Source organism: Nicotiana tomentosiformis, chromosome 8 (genome assembly GCF_000390325.3).
Source record: "Nicotiana tomentosiformis chromosome 8, ASM39032v3, whole genome shotgun sequence".
NCBI lineage: Eukaryota > Viridiplantae > Streptophyta > Magnoliopsida > Solanales > Solanaceae > Nicotiana > Nicotiana tomentosiformis.
Window position 1 is genome coordinate 90,473,303 of NC_090819.1, and position 22,379 is coordinate 90,495,681.

The 22,379-nt window shown below is 35.5% G+C and overlaps 1 protein-coding gene across 1 annotated transcript; it reads left to right on the top strand.

The window, feature by feature from the left end:
- The first annotated feature begins 11,683 nt into the window (after positions 1-11,683).
- On the top strand, positions 11,684-19,957 carry LOC104117319 (homeobox-leucine zipper protein ATHB-15-like). Its single transcript, XM_009628364.4, has 19 exons — positions 11,684-12,106; positions 12,804-13,020; positions 13,137-13,296; positions 13,700-13,803; positions 13,888-13,978; positions 14,517-14,612; positions 14,693-14,806; positions 14,893-14,976; positions 15,087-15,242; positions 15,326-15,400; positions 15,632-15,738; positions 15,824-16,016; positions 16,787-16,972; positions 17,098-17,178; positions 17,349-17,483; positions 17,563-17,888; positions 18,164-18,269; positions 18,455-18,604; positions 19,596-19,957. Exons 2-19 carry the CDS (start codon positions 12,806-12,808, stop codon positions 19,740-19,742), a joined length of 2,526 nt encoding a protein of 841 aa, XP_009626659.1. The 5' UTR covers positions 11,684-12,106; positions 12,804-12,805; the 3' UTR covers positions 19,743-19,957.
- The last annotated feature ends 2,422 nt before the right edge of the window (positions 19,958-22,379 follow it).

Sequence of the window (22,379 nt, forward strand, 5' to 3'; positions counted from 1 at the left end):
AATTTTAATAACATGAGATACAGACAGTTGAATTAGTACATCTACTGTATGCATAGTCACATACTTTTGTCATTGTTAGAGAATGGTGTACTTGTCAATTAACAGTCCAGCTTCAAACCTTGGACTGACTTACACAAATACGCGTACAGAGTACATAGAACAACTTTTTCCTAGATATGAATTGCGATGTTTTGATCAATACTATCCCTTATCTTTAAGGGTAGTTATATTTTGGTCCCTCAAATATAGTCCTGAGCATATTTAGTTCCTTAAGTATGCTAAAGTGGAGCACCTTTAGTCTCACTGACACAATGTGTTCAAAAATTAACGGTGTTACCCAACTCTATTTCATGAAGCAAATCTTCTGCTCTGAAGCAAAAGTTGCCTCTTTTTTTATTGGATAACGCAAATTATCACTTTAATTTCTCATTTTTAGATAATGTCTTCTAAAATTTTGACCTTGAAAATATCTCCTTTTGTGCCAGTTTTCAATGAGAAAATGACACTGTATAGCCGCTATAAAAATAATAGCCGAAAAAATGTATAAAATTTGTATATTTTGTGTGTGTGTGTGTGTGTGTATATATATATATATATATATATATATATATATATATATATTCTTTTTAAATTTTTTTTGTATGTTAATATACAAAGAATATACCAATTTTATATACTTATTCCGCTACCATATGTAAATAGTTTTGGCACGGGCGAAAAATGATAATACAACCTAGTTATTCGTTTGCTTCAATAATATGCCTAGAAGTGATCCTGGCAGCTCTATTTTTTTTCAAATTTTAACTTTTCTTTTTGGAAAAATCAACCGAAATTTTTAAATGTATATATATATACACAAAACAATTTACAAATTTTAGGGACAATATTGGTCAAAATCTCAGGGTTAAGTACTCCACTTTAGCATACTTAAGGGACTAAATATGCTCAGGGTTATATTTGAGAGACCAAAATAGACCTACCCTCAAAGATAAGGGACAATATTGGTCAAAACCTCTGTCAGTGAGACTAAAGATGCTCCATTTTAGCATACTTAAGGGACTAAGTATGCTCAGGGTTATATTTGAGGGATCAAAATAAACCTACTCTCAAAAATAAGGGACAATATTGATCAAAATCTCTATGAATTGCCTTCAAGTTAGTACAAATTAAATTTATCATTTCAGTCCGTAGACAAGTTCATCGGTTTCACTTCTATTGTAGAAAAAAAGTAAAGAAAATCATTGGGAAAGTAAATGTTAGAAACGCGGTATTTAATTTGTTTTACCACCATTTAGAAGTCTACATTTGAGTGCGTAGAGTAGTGTTAAAAACTTAAAATTTCTTGAAACCCACTTAGATCTGTCTGCCATTACTCCAATTGATAATTCTCCAGCAAACGTTATGTTCAAACTTCAAAGATAGAGAGTAACGTATTTTCTTGAATATGACCAACGCATTTTGTGTGAGTTGAAAATATAAACAATCGCCAAAAAGACTGGGCATTGACTCATTTGGTCATGTGTAAATTTGTTTCGCTTCTTTTTTAATTTGGTCATTTAGTTGAATTTGAGAACTTTACGTAACTGTCACAATTTAAAAGAAATATAACAAATTCGTAGCATGAAATTCAATATTACAGTTTTGGCAGAAAAATATTTATATTTGTAGCACACAATTTCATTAAAATAAGAATATTAATTATTAATTTCTAAACATAAGCAATTTGAATGGAAAGTCAATAATTTTTTGTACAAAAATAATGATTTTTTATTTCCTCTTTATCTATTAGCTTTCCTTCTTTTTCTTCATCTTTTTAATTTTATTTTCTGCCGAAACCAATATATTTTCTAAATTTGTTCCATTCGTTTTATTTTTAATTATCTTTCTTAAGTTTTTCTCTTCCTTCTTTCTTCCTTTCTTAAAGATCTTATTTCATAATAATATACGTTAATATATACAAAACGTATATAAAAAAAATATATTGAATTAACACATATAAAATATACAAAAAATATACTTAAAAAATATTTTTTTAATTAAGATGACACTTAGACATGTGAAATATACATACAAAAATATATCTTAAATTTAATTAAGGTGGCATATAAATATACAAAAAATATATATATAAAAAATACATCCTAAATTAAAATGGCACTTGACATATAAAATATATATATTTGAAATATACATTAAAAATATATCTTAAAATAAGATGGCACTTTACAAATAAATATACAAAAATTATATACATAAAAATATATTTTGAATTAAAGTGATGTTTGATATACAAAGTATAAAAGACTTATAAATCAATACATCTTGAATTTAGGTGACATTCACATATGCATTAGATTTTTAAAAATGGAGTGAAGAAGATGAATATTGGGCTTAATTTTTTTAATATGCTAATAATAAAAAAAATGCTCTTTATAGAATAAACAATAAATGATGCTATTTTTTTAAAATAATAGTTAAAAAAGTATCTATGTTATGGGGAATCCATGTTGCAGCGACTAACTTCATATAATCCCGACTAAATCTAACGTTATTGTTAAATAAACAATTAGTACTTGTATTTGTTCTACGGTAAGTAGTATTATATATTACATCTCACGTAAACAAATTAAACTGCTCGTTTAATCTTTTAAGTTTATTGTTATATCTTCTAACACATTTCCAACTACTATATCCCATATAGAATTTTAGTTACAAGAATTGCCAAAGTAACATGAGTTTGGCAAGACAGGAAAAATGATCTTTACACAAATAATTGGTCAAATTTATCGTTTATTTATCTTAATCGATATATATAAATTATACATATATTACACATGAATTATACATATATTATATATCTATCAGATATTTTGAATTTTAAGCAATGAGCCAATTAGGTTAATTCTTCGCGGGAGGGGGAGGGGGGGTTAATCTTGGTCTTCCAAAGCTTAGTTTCTAACCAATGGTATCTAAAGTAATTTTATATCTTGAAAAATTCAAATCTGGAAACCTTCGAGGAATAAGCTGCAATTGACCACTAACGAAGACTCACTTAACAATGGCCACTTTTAATCAGAGGCTTTTATCAAAGGAGAAAAAGTAACGTTTTTGTGGAATACAGTAAGCATCCATTTTTAATATTTTAAAAAATAAAAGTTTGAGATTAAAAGAATGACAGAAGAAAGATAAATTACTATTGTTTCCAAGCATGCTTTAGAAAAAGTTGATATGCTGGGTTACTCTCCTTTTCTTATCTTTGTTATCTTAAATAGTCCTTGATATTCCTTAACTTTAGGCACAAGTTTAATAAACAATACTCTAAAATAGTACTACTAATTAATTACTAGGAGATGTGGACAAAGACCAATTTTTTCAGGATATATTATTCCCTTATGATTCATAAAGACAGACAAACCTTCTGTTTCTCTCTCGGTTTTGCCACAGTTCTATTTGAATATTATAGTTATATAAAATGACATTTTTTAGCCTTAAAAGTTAAAATTTAGAAAGCTTGTCGAAAACGAGCAATTTTCTCAGCCCATCAAGATACTCGTTCACAACAAAAGAAAATACAATATGCATCAAAATAAAATGTTCAGAGATGACACATAGTGGCATCGAAATTACGGAACACTTACAGGAATTAGTTCCAACAAAAATCTAAAAAACCTTGATATATATATATATATATATATATATATATATATATATATATATATATACACACACACACTAGTGAAAAAGTATTACTATATGCATATTTATCAATCAATAAATTAACCAACTATGCCCTAATCATACACTAGTTGCACTTAATTATACGAATTCATTATACTCCTATTAGTTTCACTCTATTTTGACTCATTTCATTTCAATACTAACAAAGATTTTAAGATTAAAAATTGGATTTTCTCTAAAGAGTTGTTCTTTAATCTCACAGTCAACTCAACATGTCATAATACGAGGTTCAGTAAAACTAAGCAGACAGATACAAACCCTAATATATGAATCAATTAGCTATGTTACTTAAGAGATTTTTAGGTTAAATTATTTCATATTTTTAGCTAAGTATTCGTTAATTCCGAAAGATTGTAAGTCATTTGTGAAATTTTTTATTATGTGACTTTACGTTGAATCTATCTTCTTTTCCATATTCAATCATCATAATATCAAAATATTACGGGTGCTTAAGGCCTATATACGTTAGGAAGAGTTAACTCATCTAAGATGACCTCTCTTTTATCATATTTAACGCCTTGTCCCCTGATCCGGTCATTTATAATCTTATCAAATCTTATATGATCGTGCTTCTCGCTATCTTAATTAATCTCTTCATTATGCAGCACTTGTCTTAACTATATATGTTGGCCGTGAAAAAACCTTTCCAAAAAATAGGCGGTGCCACCTTAATTTAATTAAATTTGCAATGCCATGGTGACATTATTATAAAGTTATTTATATAATATATACATATATAGTTAAAGAAGACAGGTTTCATATTTACACATCAAATTGTCAACTAATATACTCATAACTCAAAAAGGAAATGAGAAGAGGTATAATCTTTTTCAGCCAATGATGCATGCTACGATTTGGCAAGAAATGAAGTTGGATACTCTTCCTTTGTCATTTTTCGATATTGTCGGAAGATGTCAACAAGGAAATCTTGATGTTATTCTTTCTACCAACAAGGAAATAAAGGGGGGAAAAGAGAACATCATTTGACTTACTAATGATATCCACCATAAATGTCAAGATTCTTTTACTTAGGGTTCTAAAAATTGACCTTTCAACCCTTTGATAAAGAATGTAACCATATCTATACCAGCCAATTAATAAGGAGCCCCTTTCCGGTAAGGGCTCCTTATAAATTTTGTGACTAGCAGATGTGATGTGGTTGCCGGTGACTAGTCGTTTTCTTTGTAATCGAAAGTGTGTGTTATGATATAAGCTATGGATTGAAAGTTGATGTAATGAGACTTATTGTGACGTGATATAATGCAACTTAGGTGTTTTAACCACAGCGGTTTCGCTAATCTTCCTATAAATTTTATTCCTGTAAAACCCGGCAATCGTTGACTGCTTTGGTTTATCTAGTCTTGATAAATGAGAGGTACACGCTCTTATTCCATATAGTCAAAGAAAAAGGCCGAGATTACTCTACCACTCTATAAATGGAAACTCGATAAGTGCCTTCACTTCATCAAATTCTTTTCAAAGAAATTGAGTACTAGCACGTATGGCTATGGATACTCCAAACAGGCTTTCTGCAATTGCTGTCGAAATGGGGCAACTGCAAAATGAAATTTATTACCTAAACAGGCTTTGAAAAGAATGACTCTCGTTCTTCGAACCCTGCTTCTCCCTTCCCCCTCTCCCCGTTCCTACAGTCCAAAACAGGCCTATAGAGTATAGCCATTTGTGAATCACAAGGCAACTTATAGGCTGGGTTATGTTTCAACTGAAGAAGTCATTTTAGATACGGCAAGACAGCTCAGGAGGAGTAGAAAGTTGCCACAACCTTGGAGGGGTTTATAGGAAGCCAAAAAACGTGAGCCTTTTTACATACTTCTCAAAGGGGGAGAGTGCTACTTTTCTTGAGAAGAATGCTCTGGTCTGGCATAAATGCCACTAGGTCATCTATGATTTGTATCTGCAAGAATAAAGGTCTTCCTATCAATTCCTTTTAAATAAGGTTACGCTCCTTCAAGCCTTTGAAACTATTGAAAATAAAATCTTTATTTTCATGCGGGTTTTCTTCTCCACCAACTACCAAGAAGCATCAAAGCGGTTTCCAGCGCTGCTGGGCCTCGCGATATTTTGGTATCATCACCACAAAGAAGAGCTTTCGGATTTTTCAGAGAAGATGGGAAGAACTTAATAAATTTAGAACCTAATAGAAATTACTACTAGTTGGACCAAAAAAAGAGCATCGCCATGTCAAGGCGGAAGCTGCAGGTTCGTGCCCCGTCAGTCCCGACGGATTCAATAAATATATCAATTTATCTTTCCATTTTCTGTGAAAAGACATTTGGTTATTTCCCCGAGGTATTGATGGTGATTTTCTAATCTCGCAGAACAGAATGTATTACGATGAGATAGAATGCAATAAAAACAAAGACATTTGGTTATTTCTTCCTCGTTGTTGATACCGGCAAGACTCAGTACAATTCAAGTGTACCATCTTCTTTCTCATTTCGAGAAAAAGGTGCGGAAGGAAAAGGAAATAACAGAGGGATCCGAATCGGACGTAAATGGTAATAACATGGAAGCTTATTATAAAGAAAAGAGGCTTGAACTCTCACCTGAGTCAACTCATGCTTTTAACTCTTCTTCTGACTCAACTCTTCCTGACGCAACTCGTCGAGTCGATCAGGCTCGACTATCGGAAGAAGAAAAATAATTTTTCTGGATAGGTCGAACTATTGAAAGAAAATAAAAAAGGAAGACCGAGTGGGAGCAAAGTGCCCTTTAATTAAGCAAAGAACATACCAAAGCTAGACATATTGGAAAAGCCCCTTTATTATTAAAAAGGCTAATCTCTGTAAACCGGCAACTAAGTTGGTATGGAAGAACTGTTGCGTCGCGGGTTCAAAGTATGGAAGACTTTTTACGAAGAAAAAAAATGTTCGAGTTGTTGTGATAGCGAATGAACATAACCTTTCCTATCTAGCGTCAGCTGATCCTTCAGCCAAAAATTCATTTATTTGCATCAAGCTTTCGGGGGCTCATTCAAGGCTTACTCGAACTATTACTCAACAGAAAATAAGAGCTTTAGTTTCGGCATATCAGGATAGGGATAGAAAAAAGAGAGATTTTCATCGTTTGTGGATCACTCGGATAAACACAATAATTCGCGAAAGGGGAGTATTCGCCCTATGGAAACTAACCTTAGTGTCCAAATATTATCGCGGGAAAGAATCTTTTTGAATCAATAAAGGAAGACAGTTGATCAGGTACACGGGAGAATCCTCATTACTAATGGAATCCAAATGATCTTTGGATTGATCAGAAGATCCTTTCAATTGGCTAGAATCCGTTACTTGAACACTCGCTCCCGGTTCATGGTGGAATCTATTGAATGCGTTGGAAGCTTTCCTGGCCCCGGGCTCTCTTAGGTATTTTAGCTATATGCTTTTATTCCTCTTCTAGTAGCTAGTATCTAAATTTAGTATCATATCATTTCCAAAGAAAGAGAGCTAGAAGCTTCGCCAGAAGCAAGCAAGATGAGGTCGCTCTGCTTTGTACACAAGGCTCGTTCTGTACTTTACTTACGAGCTCGTGTAGTACGCTTCTATGAAAGCTTCCCCCTCATGTATTTGAAGCCATTCCCATTCCCACACACTAATACCAACCAGGGTGGCTGTTCAGTAAGTCCTACCCCTAATATAAAGGATAAATTGTCTGCGCGCTTGGTCAAGTAAGAGAGAGGATCTTAGGTCGAACAGATCACCGGCTTCGAAGGCCTGCAAAGATTATTCCCTTAGTTATACCTACCACCCTTTTACACTATTTAAGGGGAAACATCTATTGAGAGTGGATTTCAGGTGTTTAGATATTTCAAGCATAAGCAGTAGTTGAACCAGCATAATGAAAAAGCTAGCAAAAAGGCAGGCCCAGAATCAGATTCGGGGCCATAATTAGTATAGATCATACCTTTGCCAAGATAACCTTTGAGGTACCTCAAGATCTGTTGAGGTTCCTGATATGAAAGTGAAAGTGTAATGAAAGCCGGCCCTAAGCAGGATTGATCAAAATGCGGTTAGCTGGTATTCCGAGATCGAGAGATTTCTTATCATTCAGCTCCTGGATTGAAAAGAAGCTGGTGGGCCAAGGCTTAAACTGCCAGACAGAGACGAGCTAGCTGGACTCTTAAGTAATTGAGTATAGAAAGAGGAATCGTCTTATGTGCGGATTGAAGTGCGTGATAGAGATAGATGCTTCCGTAAGTTTACTTTTTTCAGGAAAGCTAAATTCTTTTAGTCTTCTAGGGTATCGAATCTTAACTAACTGACGTATTATAATATCAACCAACCGAGAATAAAATCAAAAGAAGATTGATTGAAAAAGCACCCTATAACCTCAATGTAGTGGCTTGTAGACTTGCTATGCTGCGGAAAGCTCAAGTGAAAACCTATTAGAACTATGGGTCTCACCCTCTGGTTCCATGAATGCTACTTTCCTTGTTTTGATTCCTAATATTTTTATCTAGGACTACCTTTATTTGAATCTAAAAAAAAAAGAGAGGAAAAAACAACATTTTTAGCACATTTATACGAAAAAAGTTTTAATTATTATATTAGCATAAGTAGTAAACATTTTAAACTAGGGTTTTTGCCATACATGGAAACATAATAAATAAAACCAAACAAAGATAGTTAGCATAGATAAGAGTCTATCTCCAGTAGGCATCAGAGTAGATCTCCACTAAAAAAGATAAAGAACACCCAGCCAACAGTCTTCTCTTCCTATCACTTCACTTCGTTCTAGAAATCTGATCTCACCGGTCCGGGCGAAGGGGAAGGAAGAGATGGGTGGTCCGGAAGAGAGAGAGCTCGTAGCCCCCTCCTCTCACTCTTCCCCAGCGCTTCCCATAGGTGGAATCTTCTAGTTCTTCCTATTTGACCCGAAACCGATCGATCTAGTCATGAGCAGGTTGAAGAGAGTTCTAACAGGCCTTGGAGGACCGAACCAGAAGGAGACAGGTATAGAATAGAAGTCTGCCCCAGTCACTAAACCTAACTCACCTTTAATTTCATAAATAATATTAAATATATCCTTAAATGAAGGATTTGGTATAATTGGCCATGATAGTGTAGTGATTCTATCCCTCCCATACGTTTTCTTTTTCCTTCCACCCCCAAAAAGCGAACTTCCCTCAGTTGGTTTGGGTGACATAGCCCGTTACATAAGTCCCCCCTCATTTTTAATGCATTTCTTTAGTCTTTAGGTAGCCAAAGCTTGACTTTACTAAACTAATAAATAAGGCTCGCATTGGGCGCTTACCTTTTTGGCTGTAGGGTTGTGGTGGCTTGCTGGGTGAATATTCATGCAAAATTAACGACTTTAAGAAAATAGCATATATACTATTACTCATGCTCTTATTTATCAAGTTGGACCACTCAAATGATGTGTATTACAAGTACCTTCGGTCAGTAGTATAGGAAAATTGAAAGATTGATGAGGATATCACACATCATATTAAAGCAGGATAGATGAAATAAAAGCTCGCTTCCAGTGTCTTGTGTGATAAGAATATGCCACTAAAACTTAAAGGTAAGTTCTACAATGTGGTAGTTAGACCTGCTATGTTGTATGGAGCGGAATGTTGGCCAGTCAAGAAATTTCATGGTTAGAAGATGAATGTAATTGAAATGAGAATGTTGAGGTGGGTGTGCGGGCATACTAAGTTAGATAAGATTAGGAATGAAGTCATTCGGGAAACGATCGATGAGAGTGGCCCCCATAGAGAATAAGAGCGGGAGGCGAGGTTGAGATGGTTTGTACATGTGAGGAGGAGAAGTACATATGCCCCGTGTTAGGAGATATGAGAGGTTCACCTTGATGAGTACGATGAGGGATAGAGGTAGGCCAAAAAAGTATTAGGGAAAGGCGATTAGGCAGGACATGACGCAACTGGAGCTTATCAAGAACATGGCCCTTAAGAGGAGGGTGTGAAGATCGAGAATTAGGATGAAATGTTAGTAGGTAGTCGAGCGTTCCCCTTTTTCTTTTTCAGGTCGGTATCATTAGTGTTAGTATAATATCTCTTTAGTCTTGGATTGTTGGTACTACCTACTGTTTGATTGAATTCTTTCGCTTCAGTTTTCTTATATTTTGATATTGTTATCACGTATTGCGATTGTTTCTTTTTATCTTGTCTTTAACCGAAAGTCTATCGGAAATAACGCTATGTCCTCTCAAAGTAGAGGTAAGGTCTGTGTACACATTATTCTCTCTAGACCCTATTGATGGGAACTTACTGAGTTTGTTGTTGTTGTTGAATGACAGTATGTATTACAAAACAAACTTAGATCTTTTGGGGTTCGGTTGCATTCCTTATGTTTCTCGATTTTCTCTTATTTGATCCACTAGAGATGAGTTGTGCCTTTTAAGCGGACATGATTAGTTCTTTTTAAGTTAGTATGAAGAAAAACTTATTGGATATCTAACATTATTTTCATTAGCAAAATCCAATGGACTCTTAAAATTGTTTTAGTTAGTTCCATATAATACCAGCCAAGAGAAAAAGAAGGAAAAGCTAAATAAAAACAAAAGAAGCATGAGTAGCTTCTAAAAGATCGAAACTTTCGGATATATTCTTGTATTTTCACATGGATAAACAACTCTTTTTTTTGAAGAAAAAACAAAGGAACAGAAAATCTTGTTTTTATGCCATGCTTTGTTGTGAACATGCCATGTATGAATTGAATGGCAGAGATGATCATGATAATGATGATAGTGACAGTGATGAAAGATAAATAAAATACAGGTGTGTGGGGGATAGACAGAGCAAAAATCGAGGGGGCGCATGCAAAACATCCTCATTATTCTGTCTTCTTTTTCCTTTTTTTCACTTTGCTTTTCACCCCCCTAAGCAATCACTTTTCCTTTTTATTTTTAACCTGAGGTTCTGTTACTATATTTTCCCATTTCCCACGTACGCATGACATATGTCACTTTGCTCAAACACCCCTTATCTTTCCTTGTTTTTACACTATTACCATTTCCACTTTTTCTTGACTCTCTTTTTTCTATTTTCCTTTTCTTAAGCAAATGAAACATAAGAAGGTCTAGAACAAATCACTAAATTTATATAATTATTGTAGTAAAGAGTGAGTTTATATGAGGTTTATTACAACTTATAAATAAGAAGTTGTTACAACATATGACTATATAACTATAAGAAACACAAAATCATTTCTAGTATTCCTAACTTAGAAATGACATATTTATTTTTCACAATTAATCATATATATAATAATACAGTACTAGTCTTGACTTGCCGAATTTTTTTTGTTTATGACAAGCACTACATTGTGCATATATATATATATATATATATATATATATATATATATATATACATTATAGCTAAATATGAAAATTTTGGAGGTTAATACTTTCAAGAAAAATACATAGCTCTTCATATAATACAAATTAACAAGATAAGGGGCTAGCGCGTAATAACTTTCTTTGATAAAGACTTATTTTTTTAAGTTCAAGTTCTGCTTGCTGCTTCTCATTTTGACAGGAGTAGCTTGCTTGCAGATAGCTCGTTTTTTCTTATTGGTGATATATGACATTAGGTAAAAGTTCATAGAAAAACAAAAGAAAAACAAAATATGTATGAGTAAGATTTACTTATTATTTTATTGGAGAGAGAGAGAGGGGGGCATTAATGTCAAAAAGGGTGGAGAAACAAAGCAGGAGGCTTACAAGACGCTCTACCAACTGAAGTGGGATTTTGTGGCTTTTACTTTTTTGTCTCTCACATTCCCATCTTATTCTGATGTTTTAGTACAGAGACAGATTGGTTGTTTTGCAGTGGAAAAGATACCATTCACAAACACTCTCACTGTTCTGCTCCTTTCAACTCTTTTACCTTTAACCCCCTCCCCCTCCCCCACCCCCCCCCAAAAGACCAACTTCTCCTTCTTATAAAAAAGAAAAAGAAAAAAGAAATATTACCCCTACTTAGCAACAACAGCAAACACCATTTGATTATTTGCAAAGTAACCAAAATGGTCTTTCCCATTTCTGCTTCCTCTTTCCCCACTTCTCTTTAAACTCTTCCCTTTGCATATACATACGAAAAATATAAAGAAGACCACTCACCTTCCCATTCTTGTATGTATAGTATTAATAATACACCTTTCAATAGTTTTAGCTGGTTCTTGAATTCATAGAGAAAGGTAGGTTTACAAAAAAAAGAAGATTGTGTTTTATTATATTTTCTTGAGTTTAGAGTTGTGGGAAATTGGTAAAACCGTGATCCGATGATGAAAGATCTATGTCTTTGTGCTTGACGCTACTGCTGCGTGGTTTTGAAGGAAGTGGCTGAGAATTTGACGACAGATTTTTTTGGGAGAGTAAATTTTACAAGGTAGCAAATCTTGTGTGTTTTGTCCCCCCCTTAATTTCTTCGTCTTTGTCTCCTACTAATATCTTTGTGTGTTTACATTTCTTGATTTCTAAGGCTTTGAAAGTTGCTATGCTTCAGACACAAGTTTCATTGCATATCCAAATGTTTTATTTTCTTAACTTTTCATTTTCACATGGGATTCTAAAATATTAGTAATATATTTAATAGTTGTATCTGCCTTTGTATTCACATATGTATATGCTATATATACACATGCAGAAATGTTAGGAGTTTGTTTGGGTTAAGTTGGTAGGAAGGGATTTAGCTGTTAAATCCTTTGTTTATATTATTTTTATTTATCATTTGACTGAAAAGAATTGTCACGTTTGTACAACTGCAAGTGTTCAAATCATCTGCAAAAGCAGAAAAGGAAAATGATTTAATTGTGGGGAAGTGAAGAAAGCTTTAGTAGTTTCTTCAACCTTCCTAGCAAACCAAGGAAGATTTGATGGTTTGGTAACAAGGGGGGATAATTTTGAATTTGGAATTCGTGGTATACTATAAGAATTTTGAGAATTTTGTTGAAAGAGAGCAAGGAGTTGAAATAAACAAGATGTTGGAAATGAAGATGAAGCAGGGGAACTCTGTCTTTTGAACTCTATTTGTTATGTTATAATTCCTTTTTTTTTTTGGTTCTCAAAATTGATTTTCATTGAAGTGATGATGGCGGTGACATCGGCCTGTAAAGACAGTAAAATGGGAATGGACAATGGGAAATATGTGAGGTACACTCCTGAGCAGGTTGAGGCTTTGGAGAGATTGTATCATGAATGTCCAAAGCCCAGTTCACTCCGTCGTCAGCAGCTGATTCGGGAGTGTCCAATTCTATCCAACATCGAGCCAAAACAAATCAAAGTCTGGTTTCAAAATAGAAGGTATACATCCGACTAAATTAAATTGTTGGATTTTGCAAAAGTTGCGTTTCTTTCTTTTCATTCTTATTCTATTGAATTATTCGGATGATTATGGAATTGTGTTTGTGTAAATGCAGATGTAGAGAGAAGCAGCGTAAAGAATCATCGCGACTTCAAGCCGTGAACAGAAAATTGACAGCAATGAATAAGCTGTTGATGGAGGAGAATGATAGGCTGCAGAAGCAAGTTTCACAGTTGGTGTATGAGAATGGATTTTTCCGCCAACAGACTCAAACTGTAAGCAATGTATTCTTACTTGTCTTCTTCTTGGATCATTTTGAAGATTGGGGTTAGGGTTTTGCTTATGGCAACTCTTTCTGATTACTTAGAAGGTCAAGGAAAAGAATTGGTTTAGAAATATATAACCTAGAAATGCTAGACCTATAGAAGCAAGAATCTGCATATGATGTATTTTATGGCATTTCTAAATATTTTGCATTTTTATTCAGTTCGGTGGTGAATGCTTGAAAACAATTATGTCAGCGGGAGAGATAAAACCTGTATTTGTATCTGGCTTTTCATTTTGTCAATAAAACTCGACGTTTCAATTTTAAAGAGTACATGCGAGCACTAATAGTTTCGTTCTCTTTGTTTCCCCGATTACTTAGTTTTTCCTAACTTTCATACTTCAATATTGCAGGCAGCCCTTACCACCACAGACAACAATAGTTGTGAATCTGTGGTGACGAGTGGTCAGCAAAACGTGTCCGCTCAGCGTCCACCAAGGGATGCAAGCCCTGCGGGGTAAGTGCACGTTTTCTGAGTCTAATTCCTTTTTTTTTGCATTATTTTCCATAGCATGTCTAATGATATATGAATATTTTCCAGACTTTTGTCCTTAGCAGAGGAAACTTTAACAGAGTTTCTATCAAAGGCCACTGGAACCGCTGTGGAGTGGGTCCAAATGCCTGGGATGAAGGTTTGTTCCCTTTCCTATCATTCAATTTATAGAGGTCATGATCAAATTTTTGGAGTGTTGTTTAAAGATTTATTAACTAGGTAAATGACTCCTTTATTCACAGTTATTTAATACTAGACTTGCGCTTTCATGGCATTAATTACTTGCATTATTATTTGGTCCCTTAAATCTCTTGGCAGAAAGAACTGCATGGTAAAAATCCGCTCTCAAGTGAATTCCTCTTAATTTAATCATCAATTAATCGTACACTTTTGTTTTAGTTAAAATATGAAGATATTTCTTACTTATCCGTCTTGCTCTACTTATGTTGTCAAGCTCATCAAAAATCTAAGTTGTAACAGCTCTCTTTACATAATTGCATCAATACAGCGCATCAGTAGAAGCTTTGCTTTTTGAAATAAATCTTTATCTGTGACACTTTAGAGGATTTGATCACGTGTACCCTTACATGAACCATATTTAATTACATAATAGCTATATATGCACACAAAATTATGTCATTATTATCTTTAAGAATATCTCTCTTTTATGACTGCAGCCTGGTCCGGATTCCATTGGAATCATTGCTATTTCTCATAGTTGCTCAGGAGTAGCCTCACGTGCTTGTGGCCTTGTGGGTCTAGAGCCTACAAGAGTAAGTGTCATCCTGAATAACTTGGTCAATTCAATATTTTTATTGGAATTCAAGGTGTAATTGTGCTTTCTTTAATCAAGGTTGCTGAGATCCTTAAAGATCGGTCATCATGGTTCCGTGACTGCCGAGCTGTGGATGTTCTCAATGTGATGTCTACTGGGAGCGGTGGAACCATTGAGTTGCTATACATGCAGGTTACTTTTAGAAAATTCATATCCTGTCTTACTTTAGTTGTTGTGTCATAATTTGTCATTGAATATATTTTTCTAACTTCTTTCAGCTCTACGCGCCTACTACTCTTGCCCCAGCTCGTGACTTCTGGTTGATGCGGTATACATCTGTTACCGAAGATGGTAGCCTTGTGGTATGTGTCAGTAGTTATTATATTCCTAGTAAAATGACCAAATAAGAAATGGTAACTGTCCATTTTTGCTTGTTAACTTATGTTATGAATTGCTCAAATTTCAACTCTAGGTATGTGAGAGATCACTGAACAACACTCAGAATGGTCCTAGCATGCCACCGGTGCAGAACTTTGTGAGAGCTGAACTGCTTCCGAGTGGGTATCTGATACGACCCTGTGAGGGTGGTGGTTCCATCATTCACATAGTTGACCATATGGATCTAGAGGTATGTTAACTTGTTAATTACATAAGACTGTGCTTCTCCCTCTCATTTTTCTGACAAAATACTGCTATAATAATCTTTGCCAGCCCTGGAGTGTTCCTGAAGTATTGCGTCCACTGTATGAGTCATCAACAGTGCTGTCACAGAGGACAACAATGGCGGTAGGTCTATTTTATGCTCAGACATCTTTCGTCATAAGGAAAACTTTTGTTCTCTTATTTTATCATCCACTTTTCAATTAACTTTAGTTGTAATTTCAGCCTGACAAATGTACTTCTGAAAATTTTTAAACAAAACTTGGAAATGTGAACAATATTCACAGAAGATTCTTAGTTGCGACACTGCTGTTCGTTAAAGTTTTTCTAATTATTCTGCAATATAACCAATTTCAGGCATTACGTCACTTGAGACAAATTTCACAAGAAATTTCTCATCCTACTGTCACTGGTTGGGGAAGAAGACCTGCAGCTTTGCGCGCACTTGGTCAAAGATTGAGCAAGTTGGTCTTTCAATTCCTGATGTTTTCTCTACGTCTTAAATTTTTTATTCTATTTGTGACTGAACTTCTAATTTGCATTGTGAAGGGGTTTTAACGAGGCTGTTAATGGTTTTACCGATGAGGGTTGGTCTATGCTTGAAAGCGATGGTATAGATGATGTTACACTTCTTGTCAACTCATCACCCAGCAAATTGATGGGTGCAAATATCTCTTATGCCAATGGATTTCCATCAATGAGCAGCGCTGTACTATGTGCGAAGGCATCTATGCTTTTACAGGTACGAATTTGTTGGCCAATTTGATTTGAACAAACTATGTGAATGGCTCTGTCTATATATCTCAGTAATGTTTTTCCATTTGTAATTTTATTCTTCCACATGGCTTACAAATTTAAAGTTTTCTGAGAAGTCGTGTGATAAATGAAAACTAAATGCTTTCATTTAAGTCTGCAATTTCCAGTTGTATATTAATAACTAAAACTTCTTATATGTTTTTGGTGTAGCCGTGATTATAGTTCCTGCGGTCGATTTTTCTTAATTAATTATTTATTAAAATCTGTTTTGTGGAGGAGAGTTTCCAAATTCTACTAGCATCATACCTTAGGTCCTAATTCAGGTCTAGGATTAGGTAAATTCTCTGATCATGCGTGAGAAAAATTAACATTCTGGTGTAATAGGCAAATTAAAATACAGTCTTAAAACGGTCCTGCGAGATGCTAATGCAATGGATAATGAAACTTCAACTTGGTATTTTTCCATACTTCAATCTGTAATAGCTCCATGAACTTATGGACCGTGGTCAGTATTAGCAATACCCTAGAGGTTATGCCATTTGTTATTAGATGAACTTTTGGCTCCTTTTCTGTAAGAATTTCTAAGTTCTTTTTATTGTTAGACTAAATAATACTTAAGTAGTATTTTGATTATCGGGCTCAAGAATGCGGTCAAACATAATCTGGTTGCCGTTCTCTAAAACATAATTGTGAAGATCCTAGTTTCCTCGAATGCTTCTGTGTTCTGTTTCATCATCTCGCTTCCTTTTGTTGCAGAACGTACCTCCTGTGATTCTGCTAAGGTTCTTGCGGGAACACCGATCTGAATGGGCTGACTCTGGGATTGATGCGTATTCAGCTGCTGCAGTTAAAGCTGGTCCATGCAGCATACCAGTCACTCGAACTGGAAGTTTTGGCGGACAAATCATTCTTCCACTGTCTCACACTATTGAACATGAAGAGGCAAGTGATTAGTTAGGAATTATCTCCGCTATCTTTCCAGAAACCCTCATACTTTCCTTTTGCGGTTGCATAGATTATGTCTTATAGGTTAATATATTATTAATATTTCTTGCCTCTGAAAACAGTTTATGGAGGTGATAAGACTTGAAAGCATTGGCCACTATCAAGATGATATGATAATGCCTGGTGACATCTTTCTTTTGCAAGTATGTTTACTTTCTTGGCCACTATTATGGTCGGAGATGCTCATTTATATATGTTACTTGAATAGTCCCAACTGTCCTCAATCTGCTGTTCAGCTTTTTATGCTTCCTACTATATACTATACTTTCTGCCACCCCAATGCTTAAAAGATCCTTGTTTTTCAAATGCACAGCTTTGTAGTGGAGTGGATGAGAACGCTGTCGGAACATGTGCGGAGCTAGTCTTTGCTCCTATTGATGCCTCATTTGCTGATGATGCTCCTCTTCTTCCCTCTGGTTTTCGTATCATTCCTCTGGACTCCAAGGCGGTGAGTACTTGTTATCCAATGCAATCAGGATTTTTTTTTTTTGCAGAGTTTTGGTAATTTATTTCTCAAATCAATGCAGGACGCCTCTAGTCCAAACCGCACACTAGATCTTGCATCTACTCTTGAGGTTGGACCGGCTGGAAGTCGACCAAATGGCGATTATTCCAAGAACTCTGGTAGCACAAAGTCAGTTATGACAATAGCATTTCAATTTGCATTTGAGATCCATCTTCAAGAAAACATAGCTGCTATGGCACGGCAATATGTTCGCAGTATCATATCATCTGTTCAGAGGGTTGCTTTGGCTCTCTCTCCATCTCGTCTTGGTTCTCTCCCTGGTCTAAGGTCTCCACCTGGCACACCTGAAGCACAGACGCTTGCCCGTTGGATTTGTCAAAGCTATAGGTATGTTGCTTGGTTTATATAGATTGCCACCTCATATACCTCAAATAGTAGATATTAATGTATTAGTAAGGGGATAGAGTAAGGATATATTAATGTGAATTATTTGATTTATGTGCATCTAGCAACTACTTGAACAATCTGACTGATTCTAATATCGTTAACGTAAATTGCTTTTTATGTTAATTCAACCTTTTAATCTGAGAGTTAATAGGGCTATTATTGCGTGAATATTTTCAATCCTTATATTAATGCTTATCTCCTATCTTCTCTTGCAGGTTCTTTTTAGGTGTAGAGCTGCTCAAATCTGTCGGTGGAGGAAGTGAATCCATTCTGAAAGAAATTTGGCATCACTCAGACGCTCTGATGTGTTGTTCTTTGAAGGTATTCAGCTAAAAATTTGATCTCCAATTTTAATAAAGTTCAAATAAGTCGCAGTTTAAGATTTACCATCTGTTCCTGCAAGAATGATACTTAAAAACATATTTAAAAAGTTTCATTTAAGCAGTCTTCTCACTTCTTGCTCCGCAAGTGTTGGTTGTTTTCTTAACATGAATCTTTGATAGCAGGCATTGCCAGTTTTCACATTTGCAAATGAGGCAGGACTTGACATGCTAGAAACCACCTTGGTCTCCCTCCAAGATATTACGCTCGAAAAGATTTTTGACGACAACGGTAGAAAGACACTCTTCTCTGAGCTTCCACAGATAATGCAGCAGGTATGTGCATTATTTGCTTTTCTGAAGGGTAGATGATATGCAATTTCCTTCATTTATTCCTCTACTTATCTCCAATCCGACGTGTTTTTTTTCTTGGTACGACTGTATGAACATTCAAGCAATCTGTTACACTTACAGTTCCAGTATGTAGCTGACATATTGCACCAACTTGCATGATGAGCTGTTATTTTTAGAATCTCTTATTGACATACACAATTATATTTTGTTGCCCATGAAGTTCTAAGATTTTTAAAATAATTGATAAAATGTACGCAGCCAAACCCGGCTCCCCTTACACTTTCCCTTTCGAGTAAAGAAAAAGGCGAGCAGTGACTAGATAACAAACAGTATTGATCTGTCATTCAGCATGCATTGTCTCCTAAAATTTGTGGCAATTTCAAGACTCAACTGGTTAAGTGAGTTGGAGGAAGAGACGTTAAATCTTACCTTTTCTAATCTCCAATATGATGGATAGATGAGAACTCCCTTTAAAAATTAAACTGTAAAATATGACATGCGATTATCGTATACAAATTCCTAAGATTGTATGACTTCTCCCTTTGCATGTTCTATCTATGTTCCTATACTATGGAAAAGTGATCCCTCTATCAAAACTTAAGAGATATCCCCGTAAGCGAGAGGGGATGTGCTGTGCCCTTGTTTGCCGAATATACAAACAGTCCTTAAATGAGTTTGTTTTGTTTTTTTCCATCTCTTTATCCAATTAATTGGTAGTATACACGAACATTATGAATTAATTCTACTTGAAGTTTTATGTTTTGTGCACTTACACCATCAGGTTTAAGTTACATGCAATAACAGTTAACTGTTTAATCTAGTAATCCAGATCAAAGGTTAAATTGCACTGATATTGTAAAAATTCTTCTTGTTAGTGTATATATAACTTAAATCCTTGTATAACTTACCTTTGAATGTTTAATTCCAAATACCGTTAAACTTCACTAAGCTGGGCATCATTTGTTATTTGCAGGGTTTTGCTTGTCTTCAAGGCGGTATCTGTTTGTCAAGTATGGGAAGGCCAATATCGTATGAGAGAGCAGTAGCTTGGAAAGTATTGAATGAAGAAGAAGATCCCCATTGTCTATGTTTCATGTTCATCAATTGGTCTTTTGTCTGATATATGTACGTAGGGAAGCATACAAACTTAGATCAGCAACACAACACCCCTTTTTTTTATCATATGCTTTATGGATCAACCCCTTTGCCTTTATACACTTTAGGCAAAAAATATCTGCAAGTGGACTCGTATTTCTTTTCCCGTTCTCATCATATATACACTTGTGTATTTTGGTTGGTTTGTAAAATTTGCTACTTTTACCTTATGTTTTTCAATTCCTCTTGGCCCTGACTATATTACATTTAGCTCTTGCTCGAGTTTTCCTGGAAGATTGATTGAAGGTTATATGGACTTGCTATATTACATTTAGCTCTTGCTCGAATTTTCCTGGAAGATTGATTGAAGGTTATAAGGACTCTTAAAAAAGGTAGTGTGCAAAGCATTTCGCCTTCCGGGGAAGGAGGTGTGATGTAGGTGTGATGTAGATAGTACGCAAGCATGCATTAATGGCTTTTTCACGATTCGACTGTGGCTTATAGGTCACATAGGGACAGCTTGACCGTTGCTCCAAAGCCACTTGTTGTTAAAAGGACTCCTAGTTCAGGTCCCAAGAGAAGGCATGCCTAATAACGACTGCTTACTCTAAGATTCCTTATTACTGTAGTATTCCTTGTTGCTCTGTACATATTTTGTATAAATGGTCTGCCATACAATCAAATAACATCACAATATTTTCCATCTTCTATTTTCTTCTCTTTTATGGTATCATAGCGACACTAAACTCCCACAAGTCGATCCTCTGTTTTTTTTATCGCTTACTAGCCCAACCTCTCAAATGGCCGCCAATATTTCTGTGACCAATGCTGATGGAGTCAACAATGCCATTACTATTGTCCAATTCAATCCCTTTACACGACTGTCCATAAAATTAACTGGCAATCACAATTTCTCCCTGTGGAAAGCTCAAGTTTCAATGCTTGTCCGTGGTCACAATCTCTATGGGCATCTTGATGGTTCCATCCATGCCCCTACACGCACCATCTCTCAAAACAATCAAGATGTGGATAACCCTGCATATGTTCCCTAGTATCGCCAAGATCAGTGAATTCAAAATGCTATCTTGGTCTCTGTTGATCCTACACTTGCCTTTACTGCTGCTGTTGCAATCTCCGCCAAAGCTGCCTGGGATGCTTTGCATATTGCGTATGCGAACAAATCTCAAACAAGAATTTTCAAATTGCGAGATCGATTGGCTCGCCTCACTAAAGACTCTCGTCCGGTCACTAATTATCTTCATCAAGTTCGATCGATCTGTGATGAACTTGCAACTGCTGGTACCCCTGTGTCAAACGCCGAACTCATCATTAAAATACTCAGTGGACTCGGATCTGAATTTGGCGAACTCTCTCCTGCCATTCGTGCTCGGGATTCTACAATTTCCTTTGAAGAGCTTTATGAAAAGCTTCTGGATCATGAGCTTTTCCTAAAGCACGAGGAAGACAAGAAGTCGTTGTCAACACCTATTACCGCTGCTGTAGCACAAAAGACTACACCAACTCCTCCTCACTAGGGTAATAATCCTAACTCCAGTAATCGTCGTCCAGGTCCGAATGCACCTGCCAACAATCAGCAATGGCAAGCACAACCATGGCGCCCACGAAGAAACAACCAGTAACAACCCTTTGACAAAAACCTTCGCTGCTAACTATATGATCGTGCAGGTCATTCTGCTAGAGTATGCATATAGCAGTCACTTGATCATCTACAAGCTCGGGCAAACTTTGCTGCTCGTTTTTCTCCTCAACAAATCCCGTGGATCATGGATAGTGGAGCCACTCATCATATTGCATCTGATGCTCAAAGCCTAGCCACTGTACATGATTACCACGACATCAAAGAAATAACTATGGGCAATGGTAGCACCATACCAATATCCCATACCGATAACGCTAACATAAGTGCTTCAAATCATAATTTCAAACTTCTCAATACCTTATGCTCTCCTGCCATAAAAAGTAACCTTATTCTGTTTCTAAGTTTTGTCATGATAATCATTCATCTATTGAATTCTTTCCTTTTCATTATTTTGTGAAGGATCTGAGTACGGGGGCGTCTCTAGTTCGTGGGCAGAATAAAGATGGGTTGTACGAGTGGCCACCGGGTTGTGCACATCATCATCCTCAATGCAATGTGGCTGTTCCAATTTACCCGTGGCATCGACATTTAGGTCATCTTAGTCGTCGCGTTTTAAATACTATCTTGAATAATTTTTCCCTTTCTGTTTCAGATTCTAAACCATTTGTAATTCATGTTATTCAAATAAAATGCACATGTTGACTTTTTCAAAAATTCATTGCAAAGTAATAAGCCACTACAAATCCTTTATAGCGATTTATGGGCCCCGTCTCTAGTTTTGTCAATTAATAAAAGAAGATATTATGTGTTATTTGCTGACCAATTTTCAAAATACATGTGGTTGTTCACTTTGAAATCAAAAAATGAAACGCTTGAAGTTTTTCAAACTTTGCATCCATTGCTTGAATGCAAATTCAACACCAAAATTCAATCTCTTTACACTGATGATGGTGGTGAAATTTCAAAGTTTACAGTCCTATCTCAAAACACATGGCAGAGAACACTTAGTGTCACCCCTATATACTCCGCAAAGAATTGCTCTAGTCGAAATACGACACCGAC

Coding starts and splice junctions, on each gene's coding strand:
- LOC104117319 (XM_009628364.4), top strand. CDS start 12,806: ATGATGGCGGTGACATCGGCCTGTAAAGACAGTAAAATGGGAATGGAC. Junction 14,977..15,086: donor CCGAAGATGGTAGCCTTGTG/GTATGTGTCAGT, acceptor TTTCAACTCTAG/GTATGTGAGAGATCACTGAA. Junction 15,243..15,325: donor TTGACCATATGGATCTAGAG/GTATGTTAACTT, acceptor AATCTTTGCCAG/CCCTGGAGTGTTCCTGAAGT.